Source organism: Bos indicus x Bos taurus, chromosome 11 (genome assembly GCF_003369695.1).
Source record: "Bos indicus x Bos taurus breed Angus x Brahman F1 hybrid chromosome 11, Bos_hybrid_MaternalHap_v2.0, whole genome shotgun sequence".
NCBI lineage: Eukaryota > Metazoa > Chordata > Mammalia > Artiodactyla > Bovidae > Bos > Bos indicus x Bos taurus.
The window spans coordinates 28,909,095-28,937,018 of record NC_040086.1 but is presented as its reverse complement, the minus strand read 5'-3'; the positions used below and the strand labels follow the sequence as shown (position 1 = coordinate 28,937,018).

The 27,924-nt window shown below is 36.7% G+C and overlaps 1 protein-coding gene across 5 annotated transcripts in view; it reads right to left on the bottom strand.

Annotated features, from left to right (window-relative positions):
• Positions 1-735: 735 nt before the first annotated feature.
• SOCS5 (suppressor of cytokine signaling 5) overlaps positions 736-27,924 on the bottom strand; it is a 69,234-nt gene continuing 42,045 nt past the window's right edge. For all 5 annotated transcript variants that reach the window (XM_027555184.1, XM_027555183.1, XM_027555188.1 and 2 more), the window contains exon 2: positions 736-4,903. In XM_027555184.1, coding sequence (XP_027410985.1) covers positions 3,281-4,891 — 1,611 coding nt within the window. In that variant the 5' untranslated portion in view covers positions 4,892-4,903 and the 3' untranslated portion in view covers positions 736-3,280. The remainder of the gene's footprint in view (positions 4,904-27,924) is intronic.

Sequence of the window (27,924 nt, the reverse complement as noted above, 5' to 3'; positions counted from 1 at the left end):
ATCAGTTTGTGAAGTGTTATTATTTGGGCTCAACTTTTGTATAAGAAATATAAATTTAATTACGACTCTTAATAACTTGGAGAAGGAAATGGCAACCCACTCCAGAACTCTTGCCTGGAAAATCCCATGGACGGAGGAGCCTGGTAGGCTATAGTCTATGGGGTCGCAAAGAGTCGGACACGACTGAGCGACTTCACTCACTCACTCACTTAATAACTATATTTAAATCAAGCTGTTTCTTCAAAGAATCTTTACTGTGTTTAGCCAGTAAAGAAAATACTAATGAATGCTTTCTCTTTACAAGTTACTACAAACAAGATTATAGTTATAAGTCTAAACTTCAGGTGCAGATAATCAAATCTGAATGGTACAAGGATAGAGTGTATATATATATGGCCTTTATATAAATATATATATATATATAAAGGCCTTTAAATGATTTTGAATCAGATGTCAATATTAATGTTGAAAGTAATATTAACATCATAAACACATATGTATGTATGTATATACAGAATATGAATGAATGGATAATGAACTTAAGAATGAGAATGTATATGAACCAGAGCAATCTTTCTTTGGGTTAATTATAATTACTTCTATATGAAATCTCTAAACTTCTAAAGAATTTCCTAGTTTGTATTAAAATGCACTTCAAAAAACCCATGAAAACATAAATTTAGTTGACAGACTACAGTGGGATTCAGAAAAAGACACAGTGAATATAGACTTAGGTGCAGTTTCATGCTGGTGATTTTTCTTTTTTTAAAATGTAAGCCACTAATTTTTTTAAGAAAAAAATTTAAACCAAAAGTCGCATATGAATATTACACACAAACTGAAACATAAGTGACTTTTAGCACAGTGTATACATGCTTACATAAACTCAAATATTTACACATTTAAAACAATTTCCATTTAACATAAGAAAGTTCTGAAATACATAAAAGCATTAATACTTTCTGTAAAACTACAATTAAAACATCAATTTCCTACAAGCATATAAAACATCAAGTGCTTTCTTGGAGTTTCAAGTTACCTCTTTAAAACAAGATCTTGCTTGCATATATAGTCTTTCTCCAATAATCAGTATGAACTCTTTATTTCCCCAAGAGGTTTATTTTTCAGGTACATTATAAGTTCAAGAAAACGGACCCAACAATTATGCAATGTCATTATGTCATAACAACTTAATTGCACATAATGCTTTAAAGTAGGTTTGGATGACGTTCTCAAACACTTTGGTATTTGTTCTTCAGGGACTTCTACTAGAAATGACAGGAATTGTAAGTCCCTTCAATCCCCATTTTGCTTTAAAATGGACAAGTCTTTGGTTAAAGTTTCTACATTTTGGGCATTTATTATTAATTAAAATGGTCCCCAAACCAATAAATGGTGCTACTGTTATTAATTCACAAGACTTCATTTAACTTGCTTCTGATGCAGGAGGCTACAGATATTCATTTACTATAACATGTCACTGATAGTTTCAATCTTTCACTTAAAAGCAGAGAAATCAATAGGTTTACTCAGTACTTCTCTGTTCATTTTCTGTTATAACCTAAACTATACAGTAATTTTCAGTAACTAGAGAGATACTGTTCCACAGTATATGTGATTATGATTGGAAAGATGTACAGAATTAAATTTAGAATTAGCTTACTTGGAATAAGTCAATATTAGACTGTTCAGTAATTCTGCATTAACTATAGGAGGTTGCCAGGTAATGCTTATTTAAAAACCCCAAACCATTCCATTTACAAGAGAAATTGTTGCAAATGTATAAAACAGCAGATATACAAGGAGAACACCAAACATACTTTATTAGCACAAAAAAGCAGCCATAACAAGGCACAGCAAGCAGAAACATACATTAGCAGTCAAAGGGTTAGTGTTGCATACAAATATAGCTTTTCTTTTTTGTGGCCTTGGCGACAGCCACTGGGATGTAAAATAACTTTCTGTAGCAGCAGGTAAGGAAACTAGGGAGCACTCACCAGTGGTACAGAGCACATTAACAGAAAGACACAAGAACAGATTTGACTACTTTAGTGCAAAATGTCTAAGACGGACTGTAAATTCGGTTCAATACTAAGAAGCAAACACTAGAACTTGGTATTACGTCCAAAATAGCTCACTCAAGTAGTATTGCATACTATTCTAAGTGACAAAAAGGTGCTAAGTAAAGTTATTTACAGATACAATGGTTGTACAGTACCTTTTAAATCAGCAATTTAGGTTTCAGATTTTCCATTAAAAATTAAGTGCACTGAAATTCTGTAACTTGTACTTAAGCAATTCAGCTATGAGAGTTTACAACAAAGAGATAAATACTGCCATCCAAATTATGAGTTACAGTTTAACAATAATTTCAACGACCAGCAACCACTGGAGTTAGTATCCTCTGACTTGTCTGGGTATCTTCTCGTCTCACTTTCTTCATGGTTCACAAACTCATCATGGGCATAGAAAAAGATCCAACTTTAACAAACCAGCAACTCGACTGCACGTGTCAACTTAAAAAAAATCACACGCAGGCCTACCTTGCAGCAGCTATTTCCAATGCGCTTTAAGTTAAAGCACTCATTAAAAAATGAATACCTAAGGCCTTAAATAAAATTCTACTACCAACTTTTTCTAAGTCTGAAATTTTAAGAACTACTACTTAGAAAACCTGGTTTACTTAACAGTACCTTTTGCAGAAGAGAAAAGGAGGCTGACTATAAACTATATCCACACTTACGTGAACTGCACTATGCCCTTGTGGCCAGAAATTGCATTTGTGTTTTTTTTCTAAAAGGAAGGCAGTCTTTATGTTTTTGGACTTCCAAACTTGACTTACAGTAACTATAAACATCACTACTTTTGGAAGGTTATAGAAAAATTCTTAGAAAAAATAATAATTTCAAACATTAGTCATACTGTTGAAATACTCATTCAATATTAATAATTTGTTCTTCAGTAAGAAATAGAATTCTTCATAGCAAATGCCCCAGAGTTGCTTCACTCAGTTACTACAGCCATTAAAAACCAAACTGTCAGCTAAATCGGCAGAATGTTTCTGCAGCCTTACTGAATACCTGTAGCTCTATCCCCTGTTGTCTCAATAGGCACCACATTTACTGAGTAAAAGTAACAGCAGATCGCACCTGACAGATACTAACACTAAGCTTGCATACTGTACTGAAGAAACCTAACACTGATATGTGTGCTTGCTATAGGAACACTGCCTGATGCACAAAAAAGCAGATCTAGTTAATGCCCTTTGGGACAGGAGGGTTTACTTTGCTTTGACTGGTTCTCGTTCTAGCCAGCGAACTCTAACTTTCTGTTTATAATGATACTCTTTTAAAAAATCCTGTAACATTGATGGTAAAGGGAGCCCATCAATTCCATCATACGTCGTGCATCTGCAGATGACTGCACGGCAGATGTACTGCAGGCTAAAAGGGAAAGTCCTGTTTAGTGATATTGTAAGCAATGGTTCAAAAAACATGCAAGAGCTGGGGTCTTTGTAGTGTTCCAAAAGTCCTGTTACAGTGGAGGAGTGAAACACACATGGGTCATGGGCATCGAAACTAAAGTTGTGATTCCACTGTTCAATTCGGGCATGCAGGGACCTGTTGTAGCGACGGAAGCTCACAGAGAAGAGGTAGTCCTCTTGTGCAGAGTCCCTGAGCAAAAATGTACCTTCAGGTTTCCCTTCCAGAAGGGCTTCTGCTTCGTAGCGGTCCATCACTCCCCAGTAACAGGGATTACCTGTGATCTGGAGCAAGTCCGGCACGAGGCAGTGTATGTAATCAATCTGCGTGTGGACTTTCCAGGCTCCCTGTCTGCTAACGTGGGCATGGCTGTCTCCAGACACCTGACGTTGCTTCTGCCTCCGTGACTGCAAACACAGCGTGGTTGTGTCCTCTTCTGAGTCACAATTAGCTTGTGGAACTGCACAACTGTCCCCATTTACTTCAGTCATTCCAGGAGCTAACTTTGGTCCCAGTTTATATAACGGGTTAACCTGTGCAGTGGCTTCGAATGTATGTATTTGTGCGTTGGGCGGGGGGTCTACCCCTTCTTCAATACTAAGCCGCCTTCTCTCTCGAAGCCGATCTTCTTCATCTTCTGTAGAAACCAAGGATGGATCAAATGTATCAAAAAATGTTGAATGTGGGCTCACAGGGGCTGTGTGCTGCTTAATCAAATGCCATTTTTGGGCCAAATCTGAGCCAGCAGGAAAAGGGCATTTCTCAAGCATTAATTCAGAAAGATGTATTTTTCTTTTATTAGAAAATAGGGGTTTTGACTGCTTGCTGTAAGTTCTCATGGGAAAACACAAGCCCACAGTATCCTGCAACCTCTGTCTCAGAGAGCGACTTCCTACAGTCCTGCTGGACACACTGTCCATGTCGTGCACGGAGCTGACGCCGTACCGCCGCTCTCTCCTTTGAAGTCCACTTCGAGTTCTACCAAACTTTTTATCCGTATCCAGTGAACTCTGTGTCTTTGTAGAACAGGAATGTTTCTTCTTCCCACCCCAAGGAGCATGTCGAGAGTAGGAATCTCTTCTTGCAAGTCTTGTTCCTGGGGTGACACATGAGTCATTATCCTTTTCAATGCTTATTTCAACAATCTGAGGAATTTCAGCGGCACAGTTTTGGTTTCTCCTTGAAGAATTCTTTGAAGGGCTTAACCCTAGTTGTAAGGCAACGTTTTCTCTTAAGGGACTGCTTTGCTGCTGAGGAGCTGAGTCTCCTAAACTGATGTTTTTCTCTTTGACAGACAAACATCTGTTGGAGTTCATATCCACATTTTCACTACGGCTTCCTCCCTCGTGACCAAAGAGATTCTGACACCTGTACTTGAAGTTATTCCACATTTTCCCCACTTTATCCATTGATTATAAGACCTAAAGACAAAAAATAGAAAAAGAAGAAAATAAGTTAATCAAAGGAGTGTGTGAAAACAAAAAAGGCAGTCAGTACCCATCCCTCTTTTTCTCATGGGAAACATCAGTGGTTTTGGTCAGAAATTTACATTACATCACCCCATTACTGTGATAAGGGTTATGAGACCCTACTGTGACACCATTATTCAAGCAAGTCCTCACTTTCTACTTCCCTTCAAATAGAATACAGAACTCAGAGGAAAGCAAAGAAACCCTTTTAATTAAACTCTGGTGGCTTTTTCACATGTGTTGTTGTTGGTAATCATTAAGTTGTGTCTGACACTTTGCAACCCCAAGGACTGTAGGCCACCAGGCTCCTCTGTCCATGGGATTTCCCGGGAAAGAATACTGGAGTGGGTTGTCATTTCCTTCTCCAGGGGATCTTCCCGATCCATGGGATCTCCAGGAATCAAACTTGTATCTCCTGCATTGCAGGTGAATTCTTTACCACGGAGTCATCAGGCCATTATGACATTGGTTTCTGTCTCCTTACTTTGAATAATTTAGGTACTGCCTCAAGTATTATAAAGGGAAAATATGTTTTACATTGTTGAAATGCATCTTCATTCAACTTCTTAAAAGTGATAATCAGGACCACATTTGTGTAATACATCAAAATTAATTAAAAAAACCTTTAAGCAGTCATCTAATTTCACTTACCAACTAACTCTACTCCACTCATCTAGCAATCTAAGCCTTACAGGTCAATCACTTGTAAAAATTCCTAATCTACCCTCCTCACCCTATGACATAATTTTTTTCCGTGATTTTGAAGTAGTTTGAGTGTAACAGAAAACAGGAAAAAAGAAAGATAATACGTGTTTAAATAGAAGGTAAGCGTCTCGATTTTTAATCCTGGAAAAACTTGAAAATAACAGAGTAATAGGAAAAAAGTTATGATACTACAGTAATTAAAAAACAAAAACTATGCAGTTTGGGTTTTTTATTCTTGCTCCTTTAAAAAAAATCTAAAGCAGTTCATGGCACTTTACAAGTGTAAATTATTTTAAGACTATGACATTTATAGGCACGCTGTCTCATTTAGTAACCTAAAAATCAACATTAGATGAAATAGAAAAGCCTAAACTTAAACTTCAACCAGTTTTATCACAATATGACAGCAGAATCTTTTTCTTCTTCTATTTTGACATTTAATATTTATGGCACTTTTCCCCCTGAATTTTTTGTTCATATTTATTTACTATCTCACTGTGTACTATTTTGCACAGTTCAGAATCAGTATTGGAAAACTGAGTTTTGTTTTAACAGTGATAAGAGTCATTAGAGCTGATCTTTCCATAAACGACTAAATCTCTTTGTCAGAAATACTTCCATTTTCAAGAAGCTGACTAGGAGCAAGAGAAATGAACTTTCTTAAGAAGAATTATGTATCTTCCCTTTAGTTTCCTCCAGAAAGGGTCTTGAACTAACAGTGCTCTTGGAATAGTGACAATGCCAACATAGATAATTTATGTCTCTGAAATCATAAAATGTACGGTGAGAGTCCTCTTTATTAAAAGCATACTGTTAAGTACATAGAAATTTGCATGACAGGTGGTATATGTTCTAATAAAATGTTAGATGGGACTGTTAAATCTATTAAACTCTGTCAGAACATTTTGCTTCCTCCTCCTTGTAAAAAAAATCTTTTGTAAGCATTTTTTGAGTCTTAAACCATTTGAACATGTTTTGTTTTTATCATTTATTCTTTATATATTAAGATTTCACTTATGGCCCTATTATTTTTAGGACTAATTCCTGCTCCATTTTTGTTGACTCTAGAATTTGTAGATGTACTCTTCCAACATCCTAGCCCCTTTTAGCCTGGATTCCTTCTCATTTCTTAAAGTTGCTTTTTATTTTTACCTAATTCATACATTTACAGTTTCAAAGGTCAAACACTATTACAAGGCTTATATCAAAAAGGAGTACTGCCTGATACACTCTCTCCATTCTTGATTCCCACTCCCAGGGGTCAAGGAAAGTTACTTTGAATTTTGTTAAGCTGTTTCTGCTGCTGTTTTCCTCACTGTTTCTAGATAATGTGTTCATATGAGTTGACAACATTCTAGGATGGAAATAATTCACCCTCAGAATTTTGAGGGCCTTATTCCACTATTCTAATGGCTTCAATTTGGCTGTTGAAAAGTCTAATGTTATATCAGTTCCCAGTCTTCTGCATGTGACCTGTTTTTATTTCATGAAACACTGCAGCTTCTTTGTATAGTGTGGGACCTTTTTTACACTCATTGTGCCAGGCCCTTTCAATTTCTTTTTACTCCATCATCTTCCCTCCCTCCCTCCTTAAAGTTCATTAGACACTAGACACTAAAATCTAGTGTCTAAAGTTCACTAGACACTAGATTCATCTTCTGATTATCATATGTCTCCTTTTAAGACTGTCTTTCTTTTCATTTTCTACTGGTAGATTTCTTTGACATCACTGTCCAACAGTTCTAGTGCGGTTACAGTTCTTTGTATCACAGTTTTAATTTTCAAGACAAATTTTCTTGTTCTCTGAATGTTCTTTTTAATAGCATCCTATTCCAGCTTCCTGGATATAATGCCTCATTTCTCTAAGGATACAAAATTTTAAAACGTTTTCCTTTTTTCTTCTTTTAACATTTTAAACATTTGTATCTGTTTCTTCTAAGTATATTGTTTTTTCTCCTTAAGTCTTTAGGTCTTTGTTTTTGACTTGCGAGGCTTTCTGTAGTGTCTGATGATGCATCAGCACTGACATGTAGATCAGAAGCTTTGTTCGCTGGGGGGTGGGGAGGAGGGGGCGGATGGGGGGCACGGGGGTGGTGCTTGCTGACTGGTTGGCTTTATTACAAGATGATGAGACAATGAGTTGGTTTTTCATTAGGGGATCCTCAAAAGTTACTATCTGTAAGCTTTGTCTCCTGGCTGTTCATCCCGGAAAGAAAGGCTCCAATCTCCTATGTGGGGCATACACTCCTGACTGCCGTGTTCTGAGTACAGGGAAGGCAGGTTGCGAGGTCTTAACTTCAGTATTCCTACTTTCACTTAGTCTCTGTGTTTCAAAAGTGCTGCTTATTTCTGAAAGATATCCCAACTTCAGTTATGACTAAATTTCTTAAACTCCTCCCAGCTCTGACCTCTAGTTTTATCCAAGGTAAAGGAACAGTCATTTCCAGGCTGCTCAGGGTGAAAGACACATGGGAGACTGATGCACGGACTGCCCACTGTGCTGTTTTCAGCCCCATACTCTACCCTTGCCTCCGGGGGTAACTGGTTCCTCACACTTTTGAGCCAGCAGCATAAACTGCTTGAGAAGCACTGAAGGGGCCTCTTAAGTTATCTGTAGTGAAAGCAGTTTCTTTTTAATTTCATAGACTGATTCTTTTGTAAAATATCATAAAATTGCTTTAAAAGTGAAATGTAAAAAAGACATGAAATATAAGTGCCAAGTTTCTTACTAGTTGAACAGATATAAAGTAACTGTTAAATTACTATAAAATATTTTAAATGCTTGTTTTTAATTTCTATACTTAACCTGTCAAAAACTGGTAACAAACTGTAGGCTGACACCGGTTCATGGTCCATACTTTGAATAGCTCTGGTGTGGAACTGTGCTGTCTGCTACATGTAGTTATTGAGTCCTTGAAATGTGGTTAGTGCCACATATTGAAATAACAAGTTTGGATATAACTGGTAAAATATTGTAGTAGAATTCATTTCATCTGCTTCTTTTTATTTTTTAAATGTGGCCACTAGAAAATTTTAAATTACATGCATGGTTCAAATTATATTTCTACTGGACAGTGCTGATCTAGAGCAGGGGTCAGCAGGCTATAGCCCAGGGAGGAAATCTGGCCTGTGGCCTGCTTCTGTATAGACTCAAGCTAAGAATGGTTTTTACATTTTTAAAAGGATTAAAAAAAACAAAAACAAAAAGCCCAGAAAGAACATTCAACAGACATCACATGTAGCCTACAAAGTTGAAAGTATTTTATATCTGGCTCATTACAGACAAAGTTTGTTGACCTTGGTCTACTGTATGTAAGATGATAAGCCATACCACCGCAGAAACTAGACGAGTAATATTCAAAAAGTACAGAAATCTCTCATCTCCATGTTTATAAGATACATTTTGTAGCTATCTAAAGATACTTCTTTGACAAGCAAATTATACCTAAAAAAATAACCATTGATTTTAGAAAGCAACCAAACTTAAAACCACGTATTCTCATATACAGCTCTTTGTAAGCTGTATGAACAAGCTGCATGACAGGCCAGGTGACAGCAGGCAGTTTCTAACACTAAACCTCTGGTTCAGTTTCCTAGAGCATGAAATTTAGCGATCTCTCTCTTCCTAGTGTGGAAGGCTGCTGCTAGATTGCATTGTGACAAAATATCCTAACTGAAACGACTAGTATGCTTCCAATACTCCCTGGGGACAGAAAATGGATTTTTTTCTTGATGTGGGGAATGCTATGTGGGTGGCTGTAATAGTGGGAAGAAAATCCCAATAGTGATTCACAGAAGAGTCCATATAAGAATCAGGAAGACATATCAACTTTCTTAATATTTACAATGTCAGTTTTGAGGTTCTTTGGTTTTTCTGGTTAAATTTTTGGAAATACAGCTAAAACCGTGTGAGCTATTACAACTCTATTACTTTATGGTTTCATATAAAGTTACACAGGGCTTTTTATGAAAAAGTGTTAAATTTCGATTGTATTGATTCTAGATTGAGATCATCCATTAACAATCTTTCACATTTCTATGCTTGCGGAGTTATCTTTAAACCTATCCAAAGCAAATTTCTAAAAAGTCATTCCTTTCCTGAAGGACAATCATAATTTAAATTGGTTTTATAATACTGTAGTAAGTTAAACAGCTTTTGTTGAAAAGTGATAATTAACAGGATAAGCTATAAATCAGAATTATGAAAAATGAGAGGTCAAATTCCATTACTAAAAAATTTATATATATTAACAAAGTAAAGACTGTAGTCAATGGCCCTCTTAATGCCAAGTAGTATCTATTACAAAATTTCCACAAAACAAAGTCATTGAAATAGTTTCCAGGAGTTCATTCCAGTGGAACTGAATCCATACTTTATCAGAAATAAATTCAACAAATTTTCAGACTACATGGCATGCCATAGTGGGCAGAGAGGAAACATGTGACCCAACTAAACCGCTCCTCTACTGTTTAATCTATCTAGACTACTAATCATAATACCTTTTCAATAGAAAGCTCTTCAGTTTCAGTATAAAAACTGGGACACAGGACTGACTAAAGTATTTCTGTGCCAAAGTCAAGTACAAGATGCAGTTTAGGAGATGCCATTTTTGATTGATATTTTGGTGACATTTCAATAACTTAAAAAAAAAATACAGTGTTTAATATTAAAGACTGATCCAGAAATCCAGGGATGCATGGCTGTCATAGCTCTAGTCCCTTAAAATAATCTGAGAACCACTGGGGTTTTTTAGAAAATTATTTTTAAATATTTTTAACATACTTTATAGTCTGTGACATGATCTACATTATCCAACTGTATGCCTACATATCTTTTACACTGTTATTTAATATTATATTCAACCATATAAAACCGCTGTTTTGTGGATAATAAATGATCATGTAATTCAGTTACAGTATTATACTATACACAGTATATTAATATAGTAGAGCATGTACATGTGGAATCCTCTGACCTAATATACTCAGACTTCTTCCCATCAGCTGAGTTTTACTGAGTTCTAGATCTGTTCATGTCATTTATACTTATTATTATAATTAGGTGATTTAACTGTTAATTAACCTAACAAAATATGGGGGAATGTGAACACTGAGTTGAATAACTTTTGATATACTCAATAAAAGTGAGATACTTCTGTTGCTATATCAGGTATAGGCAAGAAAACAGTTTCAAAGATTAGAAAAAATACTACAAAAATATATAAGGATTCTAAGATCAGAATGCATCAGAAAAGTCTAAACTCTTACGCTACTTAAAAAACCCAAACTATAAATCTTAAATGATATATTAATATTATGAGTATAGTTTCTAAAAGATAAACAATATGGAACTGGCAACTAAACTAATGGACCTATTCTCAAAGAAAAGGCCTTTGTCCCTTAATAAAAAGCCTGACAAATGAACATAGAGTCATGTTCTGAGAGTAGAATACTTAAGGCATGCACCCCTTTTAATGATTTCTTGCTTTAATGGACTTTGTGGACTACTGGTACTGACTGAATCAAAGGAAAGGTCTTCGTTAATAACCAGTTAATCAATTTTATAGCCATGCCAGGTGGGAGTGGTACAAAGTCCTAATGATAACAGGGAGTCATGAGCTAGATTCAGGGATGGTTAGGAAGACTTCTCTCTGAGGAGGTGATATTTCAAAATTCTGTCAGGAAGGATGAGTGAGAATGAACAGTGTCCAACACTGTTGTAGAATACGAGGACAGTGTTCTACAGGCAGAGGAAGCAGCATTTGCAAAGGTCGTGAAGCAGGAAGGAGCATGGCAATGAACAATGGCTGAAGTTAACAGAGACTAGCAAGTGAAGGGAATGAGGGCCAAGATGAAGCAGAAGAGGCAGGGCTGTAATCCACAGAGAGAACAGGAAAGGATACTGATGCTGCACAAAGACCACCTCAAAGGTCCAGGTAAGGACCCCACTAGGCTGGTAACAGTGGAGACACAGATTTGAAATGATTAGAAGGCAAATCTACAGGATTAATGATTGCCTTGACATGGTGAAAGAGGAAGAGAAAGGTGTCAAAAAAAGTTTCTGGCTTGGGTGGAAAGAAATGCTATTTCAGAGATAGAAAACACAGTCAATAGAGCAGTTTTGGCAGGTGGGAGGTTGAAGAGAGTTAAGAAACTCAGTTTAGCAAACACTGCAGTTGAGGCTGTCACTGGGACATCCTAGTGAAACCTCATCAGTCCATGAGTGTATATCCAATGATGGATTACTAGACAAGCAGGCGTGATAACCCACTTGCATCTATACTATGAAACTCAAAGACAATGCTTAGAGAAAGATATGATACATAAGATATGTACATTATGAATCAATTTATCTGTTTAAGTCCAAAATATGTTGTTGAGATAGGCATACATATCTAGTAAGAATATAAAAAGCAGGTAAATGGTTACGTTTGTGGCAAGGGATACAGAGTTAGTGAGAAGCACTTAGGGCGTTTCTAAAGCACTATTAATTTTGTATTTCTTTGGTTGGGTAACGGCTACAATGGTTTTTATTTATTAAATATTTTTTAGACTTCACTTACAATTTTACACAGTCTTTCCTGTACACAATACACTGCACAATAAAAGTTTTAAAATTATACAGCCACATTTCGACCACAATGGGAATTAATAAACACTATTTAAAAAGCCACTATGAAAATAAAAGGCTCTCATAACTCTTCAGTAGATGAATTCAAAACTGAAAATTACAGATGATTTAGACAATAGCATATTAACATTTGGGAGATTTTTTTCTATATGCAATTTGGTGATTTATCAAAATGTTCCATTAAAGGATGGAACTGATATTAAAATGTGACAAAGCTAGCACTCAGAAGAAAACCACTAGCTTGTTCCATTTTAAGTGCAATGTGTGAAACAACACTGACCAAAAGAACCCAGAGCAAAAGGCGTATTCACAGGCCTACTGTGAATGCTTGGTGTCTCTAGTCTATGCCTACCTACTATGAAAGTCATGACTCTCTCTGTAGGCTTGTATACCACTCAAAAGTGTTCTGATGTTATTATAACTAATGGATCTATCAACATATGACTAAACTTCACTTCTTTTCTAGAATACTACTTTCAAATATAAGATCAATTAAGAATATGTTTGGATATACATTACCGTATGTAAAATAGATGACCAGTGCAAGGTCGATGCATGAAGCAGGGCACCCAAAGCCGGTGCTCTGGGACAACCTAGAGGGATGGGGTGGGGAAGGAGGTGGTGGGGGGGTTGAGGATGGGGGCGGGACGGACACATGTGTATCTATGGCCAACTCATGCTGATGTATGGCAAAAACCATCACAATATTCTAAAGTAATTGTCCTCCAATTGAAATAAATAAATTAAAAAAATATATATTTGGAACCACATGCTTAATTTCAAGAGATGAAGCTTAGTAATTTCTTGTATTTCTTTCTGCATATTAAAGTAAATACAATAGCACATCTTAAAAAAGAAGAAAAAATGGACATTAAATCAAATTAAGAGTCACAGTGTTCTACAGACTGCCTTAATAAACCCCCCAAAAGACAATTTAAGAGCTATTTCTTTTTCTGATTTAAAAAAAAAAGTATCTAAAATTTGCATGTTCCTTAAATTTTACTCACACAATTCTAATTTCCAGTGTCATACAGGAGAGTGCTCCAACCCATCAAAACCCCAGATTCTTAAACACAGAGTACTTGTAGTGATTCTGCCTGCACTGCGCTTAGGACAACATAGTGAAAAGGGCACAAGCGTGAGACAGTCAGCTGAGGGGGTGAGTGGGGGAGGAGGCTGAACAAGTACAGTCCTTCACATTTCTGAACCTAAATGTCCCGCTTGGTAAAATGAGGATAATATCTCCCTCATGGGTTGGATGTGAGGATTAGAATCCATATCTATAAAGCCTTTGGTTCATGGGAGACACTCAAAAGACAGTGGCTGTTACCAGTACTATCTAGCATGAACCTTTAGCTTTCCTTTCTTCTTAAAAATAATTCTCTCTTTCAGTTCTTCTAGGTCATGCCACAAATGTCAGTATTTTCCTATGTACAAAATCTACCAGACTGAAAGTTTTATCATTCATCATTTAAGATTCTCTATTATTTCCTAAGAAATATTACAGGGATTTCAGTATTCCTTAGCAGTTGAAGCCACAGCTCATCTACAGTCTAAACTAAGCATAGCTAATCTGTATAGTACTAGGCAAGGCCCAGGAACATAGTCCTCATTCATTTTTTTTTAGTGACTCAATATTTCTTTTTAGTTTTTAACACTGCCGTCATTTAAATTCTACCATATATATACTGCACGTTAGGGAGGCATAAAATCCTAGTAAGTTATGCTACATTTTCTATGGAGAAAGTATCTTATGTAATATACTAACAAACATACTATTCATTGAAATGTTTCTTATCTGGCCAGCATTATTGGCAGACTGTGGTAGAACACAAAGAACATGTGCTTTCGCTTCAGAAAGCCTTAAAAGCAAATTCAAGCACTCACCAGCTGTGAAATCTGTCTCAGCCTTTCCATCTAAAAATAGAAATAACTACCCCTCTCTTACAAGGGTTTTTAAGAGGATAACATGACATAAAGGTAAGTATAGCTGAGTATATACAACAAGGGCTCAGAAAAGGTAGCTTCTGTTATACTATCTACAGGGCAGCAGAAGTACCACGTACTTCTGGTGGTAGCAGCAAAAAGCAAACTGTTGTTACTAAGCATCAAGGCAGGGTGCGACTAGGTGCTGTTGAGTTGCTCAGTCATGTCCAACTCTTTTGCTACCTCATGGACTGTAGCCCGCCAGGCTCCTTCTGTCCATGGGATTTCCCAGGTAAGGATATTGGAGTGGGTTGTCATTTCCTTCTCCAGGGCATCTTCCCGACCCAGGGATCGAACCCGAGTCTCCTGCATTGGCAGGCAGGTATTTACCACTAAGCCACCACGGAAGTCCAATGTGATTAGTACCTTCTCAGAAATGCCTGTAACATTTCCTAGAGCACAGGGCCAACCCCCTACCCCCAACACACATACACAAGTCTCCCTTAATACCAAAAAGTAAACTAGAAACAAATATCTACCAAGGGAAACAGCTCTAGGTTGAGGAACTTAGTGGATCAAGCTACTACACTGGTTAGCCTTCACTGCTGATTGGGGCCTGTTTAACAATGAGCTCACTGCGGTCCTGCTAATAATTTACAAAGAATATTTAGTTACCAATGGTAAGTGAGCAATTGTAATCTGGAGCATTCCTTCTCTAGGAAGGATATCCATTTTGTAACTCCAGTAGTTTAGTGTCACAAGAAATACAAAGATTCCAAGGACTAAAATAAAATGATTTTTTAAAATAACACTTTCCTTCTATTATCACTATAATACAAACTAAAGGATACTACTTCCTTCTATGCCAAATTATAGGCCTGAAGATAATCCATGGTCTTCAAATAATTTGACAGCTTGTAATGAATGAGTAAAAGAAAGGAAGAAGCCCCATAATCAGGACAACTCTGGTTTTTTATCTAGATCCTTAAATCGGCCTAAGTAAAAGAAATTTTAAACATCTTGAAATGAGTTTATTCTTCAGAAAGATATTTGGGAGCAATACTGGGAGAAGTAAAGACAAATAGGATACCTTTTAACCCTTTAAGAAAACTAATTTCAAGAGAAGCACTCTGACTAAAATTATAGACTAGAAACTCCAAGTAATATACCTCACTTTTATGTATTACCATGTTACATACAATTTTATTTTTTTAAAACAGGACAATCAAAAAACCTTTAGTTTGCTAACAACTGAAATAAAACCTCACCTATCAAAAGATTAAAAACAAGTAATCTGAAAAGACGATAAAAATATATATTCATTTTAACGTTTACTGATACTACATGCAAAAGTGCACAGCAATTTGGAAACTGCAAATGAAAAAAGGGTGGCAGGGGCAGAGAGGTTTAAAGAGAAGTGCTTTGAGGAAGTGAGCTGACCAGAGCAAGAGACTAAAGAACCTTAGAAAGCATAATAGCCTGGGGCCAGAAACTACATGCATACACACTGTAAGACATTTAAAAGGAACAAACAGATGTAAAACATGAGAAATTTTAAGCCAATAAATTAAAAAGGGTTTTAGAAAGGCTAGATTTTTAGAAAAACATAAAATTTCAAACTAACTCAAGAAAAAATAAAAAACACCAAGCCCATAACTCTAAAAGATTTTGAATCTGTAATGAAAAATCTTTGCATAAGGAAAGCACCAACCCAGGCAAGTGTTCCAGGCAGAAGTCAATCTAACAACTATGATTTCTAAATCACTGGTGGCCAGAGCAAGAGATTAGGGTTAAAAGAGAAGTGAAAGCCACGACAATAAAGCAAGAAAAAGAAATGTTGATTGATTGGGCAGGAAGAAATAAAACTGCCCATTTTCAGATGACATGATTCTCCACATAGAAAAACCTAACGAATCCTGCAGCCATGAAATTAAAAGACGCTTACTCCTTGGAAGGAAAGTTATGACCAACCTAGATAGCATATTGAAAAGCAGAGATATTACTTTGCCAACAAAGGTCCGTCTAGTCAAGGCTATGGTTTTTCCAGTGGTCATGTATGGATGTGAGAGTTGGACTGTGAAGAAGGCTGAGCGCCGAAGAATTGATGCTTTTAAACTGTGGTGTTGGAGAAGACTCTTGAGAGTCCCTTGGACTGCAAGGAGATCCAATCAGTCCATCCTAAAGGAGATCAGGCCTGGGTGTTCATTGGAAGGACTGATGCTGAGGCTGAAACTCCAATACTTTGGCCACCTCATGCGAAGAGTTGATTCATTGGAAAAGACCCTGATGCTGGAGGGATTGGGGGCAGGAGGAGAAGGGGACGACAGAGGATGAGATGGCTGGATGGCATTACCGACTCGATGGACATGAGTCTGAGTGAACTCCGGGAGTTGGTGATGGACAGGGAAGTCCAGCGTGCTGTGATTCATGGGGTCGCTAAGAGTTGGACATGACTGAGAGACTGAACTGAACTGAACAAATCCTAAAAAAAAAGGAAAAGAAAACCCAGCAGGGTTGCAGGATACAAGATCTATATGCTAAAAACAAACACGTGGAAACTGAAGAGATGCAACAATGAACATGACCGTAACCCACTCCAGTACTCTTGCCTGGAAAATCCCATGGACGGAGGAGCCTGGTAGGCTGCAGTCCATGGGGTCACTAAGAGTCAGACACGACTGAGCAACTTCCCTTTCACTTTTCACTTTCATGCATTGGAGAAGGAAATGGCAACCCACTCCAGTGTTCTTGCCTGGAGAATCCCAGGGACGGCGGAGCCTGGTGGGCTGCCGTCTGTGGGGTCGCACAGAGTTGGACACGACTGAAATGACTTAGTAGTAGGTCATTTCTTCACTCTTTAGGCAAAGCCCTAACTTTTGTATGCTTTGGAAGTATGAGATTCAAACTGCAAGGGGAGAAATACAGACATCCTAGTTACCACTGCCTTTACACTTCCGCTAGGGAAGGGTGAACTGGAAAATGTGGTCTGCAGTCCACCCGAGAGCCCCGTCAGGTCCATGCCTCCCCGCTGTTTTCCACTGCCATCTCCCAGGTTCAGTCTTCATCATCATTTGCATACACTACTTGAAACAGCTGCTTAAGTAAGGCATCTTCCTTCACTCTCATTCCCCTCTAGAACATCTGCCTTAAGATTGATCCCAGGATTTCAAGCAGCAAAGAAAAGTCAAGGGACTCTATGTCTGGCTCTTCCTCTACACTTTAAGATCTCAGCACAAAAGGAGCAACAAATCAACAGTTATCAGTATTATAACTGAGGAATAGAAAGATACAGCTGAAACCATATCACCTGGAGAAATAAGGTAACCAGATGGTTGTTGTAGGGATATAAAGAGTCTTTCTCCAGGAAGAATTCTGAGTGGTCACTTTTTAATCCTTAGGAAGACAAAAACAAAGAAACTCTTAGAAAAAAATTAGTATTTCAACTAGTTAAAAATGTAAATAAACAACCAGAAGTAGGTTGTAAGGAGTCTTTCATGGGAGATGTTAAAGAGGATAAGCAACCCTCTGTCTCCAGCCAGCCCAGGGAGTCCTCTCTCTACAAGCAACTACATTAACTAACCTCAACGATCTGTGATTTTTTAAAATATCAGAACTTAAAAGTATAGCATTCCACAAATAGAGTCATGTTATTTAAGATCTACCAGCAGCAAGCACATCAGATGCAATTCTGAGTCCTAATCATACTACGGTGCGATTAAGGTATAATCCCCTAATGTCCAACATAGTGAGCTATTCTCACGGTCTTGTACTCTATGTAACTAGTCAGCTTTCAGTCAGGTGCTGATTTAATGTTCAATTTAAACACTAAAGGTTCAGGGTCAGCTGAAAAGCAACAACAAAAACCCTCATAATAGCAATACTATTTTGTCACAAACTTTCTCCTTCCTGTCTTCCCTTATAAAAACCTTCTCAGCACAGTTTAAGAGATATTTACTTGCCCTACATACAGCTTAAAAATGAGGGTTATTTTTACAGATAAAGTAAGTTTAAATTGTGTCAAAGATACACTGAGCAATTTGAACTACAGTTAATTCTCAATATTCTTTGATAATAAAGAAAGCAGTACTTTATTAAAAAAATTAGATATTATGTCAGATCTGAAATGAATTAAGATTTAGTATTTACTTAAACTGTTCACATTTTAACTGTCTGAAGTAAAAATAGCAAGTAAAAATAGTTTGTTATTGCTTGCAGGTAATTCTGGAAACCTACTTATATGAGATAATTCTTGACCTTGTCAAATAATTAATTGGCTAATTTTCACAATGAAATGTCACACTTTCCAGTTAAACACTTGGATCTAATGTGTATGAACCATTCCACAATTGCTATTTCTAACTGGAATCACAAATACACACAAATCAAAATCTAATTTTTAAAAATCTCAATTATTATGCTGAAAGAGTTAGAGAAATATCTAACCAACCACAGACATTTTCTAAACTCTCCCTCACATCAAATAACTTAACCAGAAAGACACCTATGTGGTTTGTATTATTTTGACTCCTGCAGATATAGTATTTTACCAGAATTAAAACTTAATATTATGCCCTTAACTTTTATTAAGAGTTTATAAAATAAATGGCCTTCTATTATTCCATGTCCTATAAAAATGGTATCAAAGACATCATTCCTCATATAAAGATACACACAAAAAATTCCTCTGACTTTACTGCCAAGATTTCTCTCTCAAGAACACTGATCTGCTTCCTTTAAGCAGACAATGAGAAACATGTAACTCATTGTTCCTCCTCTTTTCTGCTATTACTAATAGGAAACCTGAATGGAAGGCCTACAGACTTGGAAATTACCCCTCCCACTCCCTTGCCTCAGTATAAGTCAATTATCACCATACTAAATGTCCAAGTGTAGATTTATTGTTAAATCATTTTTTTCTCTTAAGGAGATGGGAGTAAAAATAAAGCTAACAGATTTTCTTAAACTAGAAAACTCTATAATTCTGAATCTAAAATTTTGTAATCTTTCCAACGTAAAAGGAATGGATGAGCATTTCAATGGACTGTAAAAACAGACTAACCATAAATAAAAAAATAAACATAAGAGACTGTCTAACCTATCAAAGAAGAGATGGGAAAGTCTATTTAAACAAAATGCTGAAGAAAGAAATCAAAAGGAAATTATCAAAATACTTAATAGTTGAATATTTTAAACTTTTACATGTCAAAAAATGCCATAAACAAAATTAAAGGACAAATGGTATGCTACATAAAAAACTTTCAACATATGACGAAGTATTAATATATTTATAAGAAAAAGATAAAGCACAACACCACAAATAGAAAACAGCAAAGGGTATGTCCAGAGGAAAAAAAAAATCACAAAATCAGATAAAACACTTGACCAATAAATGTATGAAAAAAGGTCATTCTTAGAATTTACTAGACATCCAAAGCAAAGTGTAATATAAGATTTTTTACTTACCAACTCGGCAAAGTTTGTTTCCCTTATTTTACATTTTAATGGTACTATCTAAACGTGGTATTGAGAAGCTTGTATTCTTACAAACCTGAGGACACAAATCCGCATGGCGTTTCAAGAAGGAAATTTTATGTTATCAAAACTTTAAAATAGATGTGTATACTTTTTGACAAGACTTCACAATTAGAAATATATTCCAAGAAAATAATTAGATAAAGACACAAAGGTTTATATACAAAGAGATATTCATCATAGCCTAAGTAATATTAGCAAAAATTGGGGAAAAACTGTATTGTTAACAGAGGACTAGTTAAATAAATTGTGGTGCTTTCATTGACTGGACTAATAGACATTAAAACCATGTTTCTGGAGCATTTAGTGTTTTGGAAATGTTCATTATATAAAATAAATATGGTAATAAAATGTATTTAATAAATTTATTTATTTAAAATTTATTTAAATTTATTTAATAAAATTTATTTTTATTTAATAAAAACATATTTATTAACAAATATGGTAATAAAATAAAATTAGTATGTAAACTAACCTCAACACATAAATACAAACATTTTAATAAAAAGATTATGGATAGCAAATACCACTATAGTTATTTTGGGAGGTGTTCAATTATATTAATTGATCATTTTTTTCTTTCTTTTCTGTATTCCTGTTTTCTTTTCTGTCTTTTCCAAGATATTACTTTCAAATGTAATATATTAATTACCTAGTTGGAAAAATGCTATTTCAAAAGGAAGTAGATCTTGAAAAACACCAATCTGATTCCATCTTATAAAACCCATATTATGTGTAAAATGCAGAATAAACAAAGTATTTTTAAAAGCTTTTTAAAGAAAAGGTGGGGGAAGAGTGAGTTAGAAAAGATACAAAGAAATGGGGGTTGAAGGGGCTGATAAACACAATCAGTAGAGAAAAGAATAACAAATACAGAGCTCTCCATTAAAGCCAACCTGATTCTCAAACAGTATTTGGGATCAGCAGTAAATAACACCTGACTGGGAAGCAGGAAATACTCTTTGCCAAAGAGCACCGATAGTAAGTAATATGCATTCTTTTGTGTATGGTAATACTATTTATAGAATAACCAACAGAAATAGATTATGTGATGCAATACAACTGTAACACTTCTAGTACAGCTGAGCTTAGAAGATGAGTTTCCAACATGTAATAAAAAGAAGATAAAAAGCAGTGGTAGGAATGGTGGGAATTCTATTGTTATAAAAATGTTAATCAAAAAAGGAGCACTCTGATGTGAATTCAACCCTATCACCTTAGTATCTTCAGTGAAACTCCAGTCATCTCTATACTAATAGACTATTTCTCCAATTATATTACCTTTATCACTACTGTAACATATTGTATCTTAAGGCAATTTCTAATTATAAGAGAAACACTTTATTACCAAGGTTTTTTTCTACTTAACTCCATATGGTTATAACTGTTTTGCTATATACACAAAGAGCCATTCTGAGACAGAAAGCCTATAAACATTTGGCATAGCAGCTTCAACTAAACGTTCCACTAAAGGAAAACATGAAACATTCTATTATATACTAGTACATTACTTCAAATGTTATAAATCAAACAAATTAGTTAATTCAGTAGCTTATAAAATTTAAGAATACAATGCTCCTTGGCAAGACATTATTGTGCCACAATATTTATTCTAAGATGTTTTTCTTTGTGAAAGAATCTAAGTTCTTGTCCCTATTCTTCATCCTTCTATGTAAGGCATAGATTTTGCTTTCTTATTTAATAGTATGGGAGAAGAAATCCAGTGTCCTGGATGTGATTTATGATTTATTTAACTAGTCTCATCAGTTGAAATGAAGCTAACTGGGGGGGAAAAACCTTATTTAAGGGGTGGGAGGTGGGAGGGAGGTTCAAGAGGGAGGGGACATATGTATACTATGGTTGGTTCATGTTGATATAAGGCAGAAACCATCACAATATTGTAAAGCAATTATCCTCCAATTAATAATAAATAAACTTAAAACACTTATTTAAGAGTTTCTCGGGTATGTAGAAGTTAGGAGAAAATGTGCTCTAGCTGTTACTGTTATAATCAGTGATCCTATTTTCCAGGACCAGTTCTCACCTCAAGTACAGCTGGATTTGTACCACACATTCCACCCACTTTTCAGTCCACTACGAGCCTAAAAAAAATCTGTCTCATTTTGGCTTCTCCTTCGCAACTCAAATACACTATATCTAAAGTTAATTCAAGAACTTTCCCAAAAATGGGATATCAGTCACATTTCTATGGAATTTCTCAGAAAAATTTTCATTTTGCTCTTCTTCCACTTGACACAATTATACTTACTGTTATTTAGTTCAATAGATTTCCCCCCCAGAATGGCTCTCAAATTTACCTTTTTTTCTGCACTTCCACTGCCAGAAACCCTGTCCAAATTTCCATTGCCACTTTCCTAGATTTCTGCAACACCTTTGTCTCTCTTCTGTTCCTGCCAGACTCATTTCCCTTCCGGAACATCCAGCAGTCACACACACCTTCTGGTGCCTCACTGTCACTCACTGCCATCCATAGTCGTGCCCCGTTTTAGTCGAACTTATTTCTTACTCTAAAACACCGCCACTATTTTGTCCTTTACTATTCACTTCGATTTTTCATGTGTGTATCAATTTCTGATTCCCCTAAAAGAATTCAGAGCTAACACCACAACGTGTTGTTCTCTTCTCCTCAGATCCTTTCAGGCGTGTCAGTTTTATCTCTTAACTGTACTAAAAGATTTAAGTGACAAGGAAGTCTGAGACTGCCTCTTGTAACTCAAGACACCTAGGGGCCGGATGGAAACTTACATTCAGACTTTCAGGGAAAAGACAAAATGTTAAAACAGAGCCAGGGTTCTCTATTCTATTCTGGTGCTTTGGTCTTGGTTCACATAACTGAGTAAATCAACAGCTGGTCTGTGGTTGGCCAGGTAAGTATGACTCACCATTCTGCCAAACTGACCAATCAGCTGCAGTGGGAAGGTATCTATGAGATTCTGTTTAAACCACTGGACATGCACTTTGTATTTATGTAACTTTGAAAATTTAATCAGAATTTTAGTAAAACAATTTAATCGCTAATTTAGACTTTGTATCTAGTGGGACAGAGGTCAATATCCAGAATTTTCTAGGCTCAGACATGCTGTGGTTCTGGTGAGGGATGGGTGGCGATGACTCCAACAATGTGTGTGTACTTACTGCCACGGAACAGTATTCTTAAAAATGGTTAAAACGGTAACTCTTAGGTAAATTTTACTACAATTGTTTAAAATGGCATAATACAGAGAATATACAACCTTTTATTTTTCATTGTTCCTGACACTAGTCATTTTTATTTATTTTCTTTGTCAGAAACATAGGAATTCTATTACTCATGGCACATCAAGAAGCATATTATATATGGAATGGACAAAGTTCTACTGTATAGCAGAGAAATATATTCAGTATCCTGATAAACCATAACAGGAAAGAATATATATAAAAATGTATATATATCTATGTGTAACTGAGTCATTTTGCTATTCAGCAGAAATGAACACAACATTGTAAATTAACTATATACTTGAGTAAAATTTTCTTAAATGAAGCATGATTCTTATTTATATACAACATTTTAAATAACTCTGTGTTCTGTGTGGTCAATTTTGAGGCATTACTGAAAAGAAGCCATGCCCGCTACTATTGGCAGTGTCCACTTCCCTCTACAAAATGGCGAAAAAAGAAAAAAAAAAACTTAGGTCTAAGAAATCAGTGTCTATATAAACAGTTTCCCTTGTTCACATGGATATTTAAGTATCATTGCCTGCTTTTGTCTCTGATAATTTTGCCATCCTTTTCCTGAATGCCTTTAGAAGTCCACAATCTGGTGGAGAAGATACATGACTTCTAATACAACCTAAATGCTAATGTGAGTGCTGTCCAGAACACAAAGCACGATGCAACCATCTCTAGCTGGGCAACTGTGGCAGACTGCTAGCTGTGTTCCATACATGTTCTCCCTTTCTTCCATAATAATACGGTTAGCTGGTACAGAGCCACCCAGAATAAAGACTCTATTTCCAGATCTTCCCTGGGGCCAGTGAGATGTAAGCAGATACATAATTTGGCAGCTTTAGGGAAATTTTATGAGACAGCTCAGGAATATCCTTAGTCCCTTTTTGTGTTCCCTTCCTTTATACATGATAGTACATAAAATAGACTACCTCCATTTTGGATGGTGAGGACAAGGGTTAAATCTGAGAGATTCTGCCACCCTGAGGGAGACATCACTTCTCGAATGACATCATGAAGCAGAGCTGTCATTTCAGCCCTATGCTGCATATTCCACTGTTGCAGAAGAGGAATAAATCCTCTCTTTAGACCGTTGTTATTTTGTAGGTTCTGTTGCTTGCCATTGTACCTAATCCTAACTAACACAGAGGGTCAAGGAAGACTTCACAGAAAAGGTGATATTGAGCTGGGTTTTGAAAAATGAACAGCTGACTGCTGAGTGAGTGGAGAAAGGTATTTAAGGCAGAGACAGAGGACAGGATCTGGCCTCCCAAAGGAGAGGTGTGTTCAGGTGGCTGAAGGACAGGGTAGGTGGCGTGAAATAAAAAGAAAACGCAACTTGAAAAGCTGGAAATAAAGACTCTAAACATGATATGCTTAAAAAGGGTGCTTCTCTTCCTGTACTTGGTTGTACTGAATGACTATGACTTCACTGAAGATTCTCTGCATATTCTAGAAGAGCCAAATGGCTCAGTGAGAAAACAAAGCATTATTTCTATTAGAAAAGGACACACTGTTATTTCTGTAAATCCTGAGGACTAGAAGAAGTAATATTTGGCACCAAGATTACAAGTTCTGAGAGTGTGAAGGGAGAAAACATGGACAGTGCAAAAAAAGGAGCATACATACAATATGGCAACGTCTGGATGAGGCAAAGATTAGAATCTGCCTTTTAAAGCAAATGGAGGTCTGTGAATTACAGTATAAATATGGCCATCTGATTGTAACACACTTTATTTTTATTGTATACCTATACCCATGGGTTCTTTTCAAAGTGGCTATCAGAGACTATCATATAAGTAATAACTGAACAGCATCTAGTCCACAGTAAGAACTTGGTATTTGATGGTCAAACTCCTTTCACCATCAAAGAAGAGTTATAAAAATGAGGAGGGAGCAAAAACAAACAAAATAGCATTAAGGTTATTAAGAGTTTTAACTTTTATTCATGCAAGTAGTAGTATTTTCTGCAATAAATCATATATTATTTTTGAAAAATTTTAGTTTTATAATTAAGGAAACAAGCAACCACCAATGCCCCATCAAAAAAATAAAAAAGCAGCAGCAACTATTTAAAGTATTACAGACAAAACACTGAGAGAGTATATGGCCTCCATAAATCCATAATCTAATAATTATATTCTCCAAAGTTTCAAAGATCCAAAAATTCTTTTAAGAAGTCTCTCAATGTTTCCATTATTTTTGTCTCTAGTTCTCCCTAAACTTAAATATAGCATTTTACCCTTCTAAAAATGTTTATTACTTGCTGACCAGACCCTAAATACTGTATGGAATACTGGAATTTATTAACTGGAAGACTGCAGGACATGATTGTTTTTTTTTTAATATATATTTTATCCTGATATTCTTGTTTTCAATTAGTTTTAAAGTATCTTTGGTATCTTCAACGAGATTGAGAGGTTTATCAGTATTGTCCTCTGGTAACTGGCATCAAAATATGCTATGGAATCCTGTGAGGAAAGATACACTTTTTTAAGGGGTGGGCTAGATGGCTTTCTTTATTTAGACTTGTAATTAAAATCGTTTGTATCTAACTTTTGCTGGGAAGACTCTAGATATATCTAGCTATATCTTAACCCCTGAATTTCATCTGATTATTAGTTATCCCTTACAATAGTTATCCTTTATTATAAAACAATTTGGGCAAAAACAGGAATTTCAATGGGCAAAGAGACTTTTTGGCCCATGTAATTATTTCTCAATGAATGCACGACAATACAACTTCTGCAGTAGTGATTAGCCACATCATTTTTAAACATTATATAAATAAAGCTAACAGTGAAACTAGCTACTGTGGAAGCTGGTTATATTAATAAATTCACTGGACTCCTCACCATACAGAAGACTAACTTTCAAGGTCCTAGCCTTTAAAACCAAGAAATAGGGTTTCAGTAGTAATGCCTTCTAGGAACACAGAAAGGACACAGTTGCTAGTAAGCATCTACAGCTTTGATAATATTCTCGAAAGGGTCAAGGCTATCAAAGAGCCACACTGCTGCTGCTACTGCTAAGTCGCTTCAGTTGTGTCTGACTCTGTGCGACCCCATAGACGGCAGCCCACCAGGCTCTGCCATCCCTGGGATTCTCTAGGCAAGAACACTGGAGTGGGTTGCCATTTCCTTCTCCACTGCGTGAAAGTGAAAGTGAAGTTGCTCAGTCGCGACCGACTCATAGCGACCCCATGGAATGCAGCCTACCAGGCTCCTCCATCCATGGGATTTTCTAGGCAAGAGTACTGGAGTGGCTTGCCATTGCCTTCTCCGATCAAAGAGCCACACTAGTTCCTCCCTATCCCACGAGATTCCCAGATTCCAGCTGAGTCTCCTTCAGTCTACCTGCCATTCTGTCACAGTGAGTGACAGAAACAGTCACTCACTGTAGCACAGTGAGTGCTACAGAAACCAGTGATAGAAAATATAATTCACAGTTGAAAATTTTCAGTGTTCTCTACCCGCTAAGGGATAAAATGTAAATTCTGTAAAGTGGTATTCAGGGCCATTGAGAATTTGGCCCCTGCCTAACTATTATGTTTTATTAACTATGTTTCCTTTCTTTGCTTCTCTCCTTCCTTCCAAGTTATAACCTTCTTTAACGCTGAACTACGTAAGAGTTTCTCAAACATACCAGGCTTACATCTGCCTGTTTTTTCAGGTGCTGCTGTTCACCCTGCCTGGAATGCCCTCCTTCTACCTATGTCATTCCTGGCAAAACACTATTTATTTGCCAAGTCTCAGTTCAACTGTCTTCTCTGTCAAGTCTTCCAAGACTCCTCCAGGTTGACCAAAGAGCTCCACTTCCAGAGGTGTGCTGGTTAAACCAGGTCTCAGAAGGGGAAAAAAGCCCTGTTACACTCAGTTCTGCTCTAACATTTGTTTAGAAAACTTAAATCTGTTTCACTGCCCTTGTTTCACTACGGAACAACAAGAGCACCACAGGAACGCCACTGGCTTATGCGATTTTAACACTGGATGAATGCAGAAAACTGCACCCAGCAGCACTGAGCCCTGCGCCCAGGAATACACAGAACATACACATGCCTCCAGCACCTCCCAGCTACTTCAGCCCACCTCCCGTCGGGAGCCTCACCCATCCACATCAGGTGTTAACTCTGCCTCAGGTATCAGACGCCTTCCCTCCACCATTCCACAACTCACAAGAGGCAATCTCCCCCACACCCACTTCACAAGCAAACAGGGTGCTTTCAAGTTAAAGCACCCTATTTATAATAATGTTTATTTTTTTCTTAACCATTTCCATTTTAATATGCAAAACTGTTTTACTGTTTTAATTAGGTTTCTCCTTTTTTTTTTTAAACAAAGAAATGTGTGGCTGAGGAAGTTTGAGTAGTGTGTCCCAATCCCATTTTTCCCTACACTTAATGATTTTTAGGAATGCACTTGTCCTGTTACAGAGGAACTGACTATATACATAACATTTCTGATTTGCGTGGTGTATATACCACCACAGTTCAGTTCACTTCAGTTCAGTCGCTCAATCGTGTCCGACTCTTAGCGACCCCATGAACTGCAACACGCCAGGCCTCCCTGTCCATCACCAACTCCCGGAGTTCACTCAAACACATATCCATCGAGTCGGTGATGCCATCCAGCCATCTCATCCTCTGTTGTCCCCTTCTCCTCCTGCCCCCAATCCCTCCCAGCATCAGAGTCTTTTCCAATGAGTCAACTCTTCCCATCAGGTGGCCAAAGTACTGGAGTTTCAGCTTTAGCATCATTCCTTCCAAAGAAATCCCAGGGCTGATCTCCTTTAGAATGGACTGGTTGGATCTCCTTGCAGTCCAAGGGACTCTCAAGAGTCTTCTCCAACACAACAGTTCAAAAGCGTCAATTCTTCAGCATTCAGCTTTCTTCACAGTCCAACTCTCACATCCATACATGACCACTGGAAAAACCACAGCCTTGACTAGATG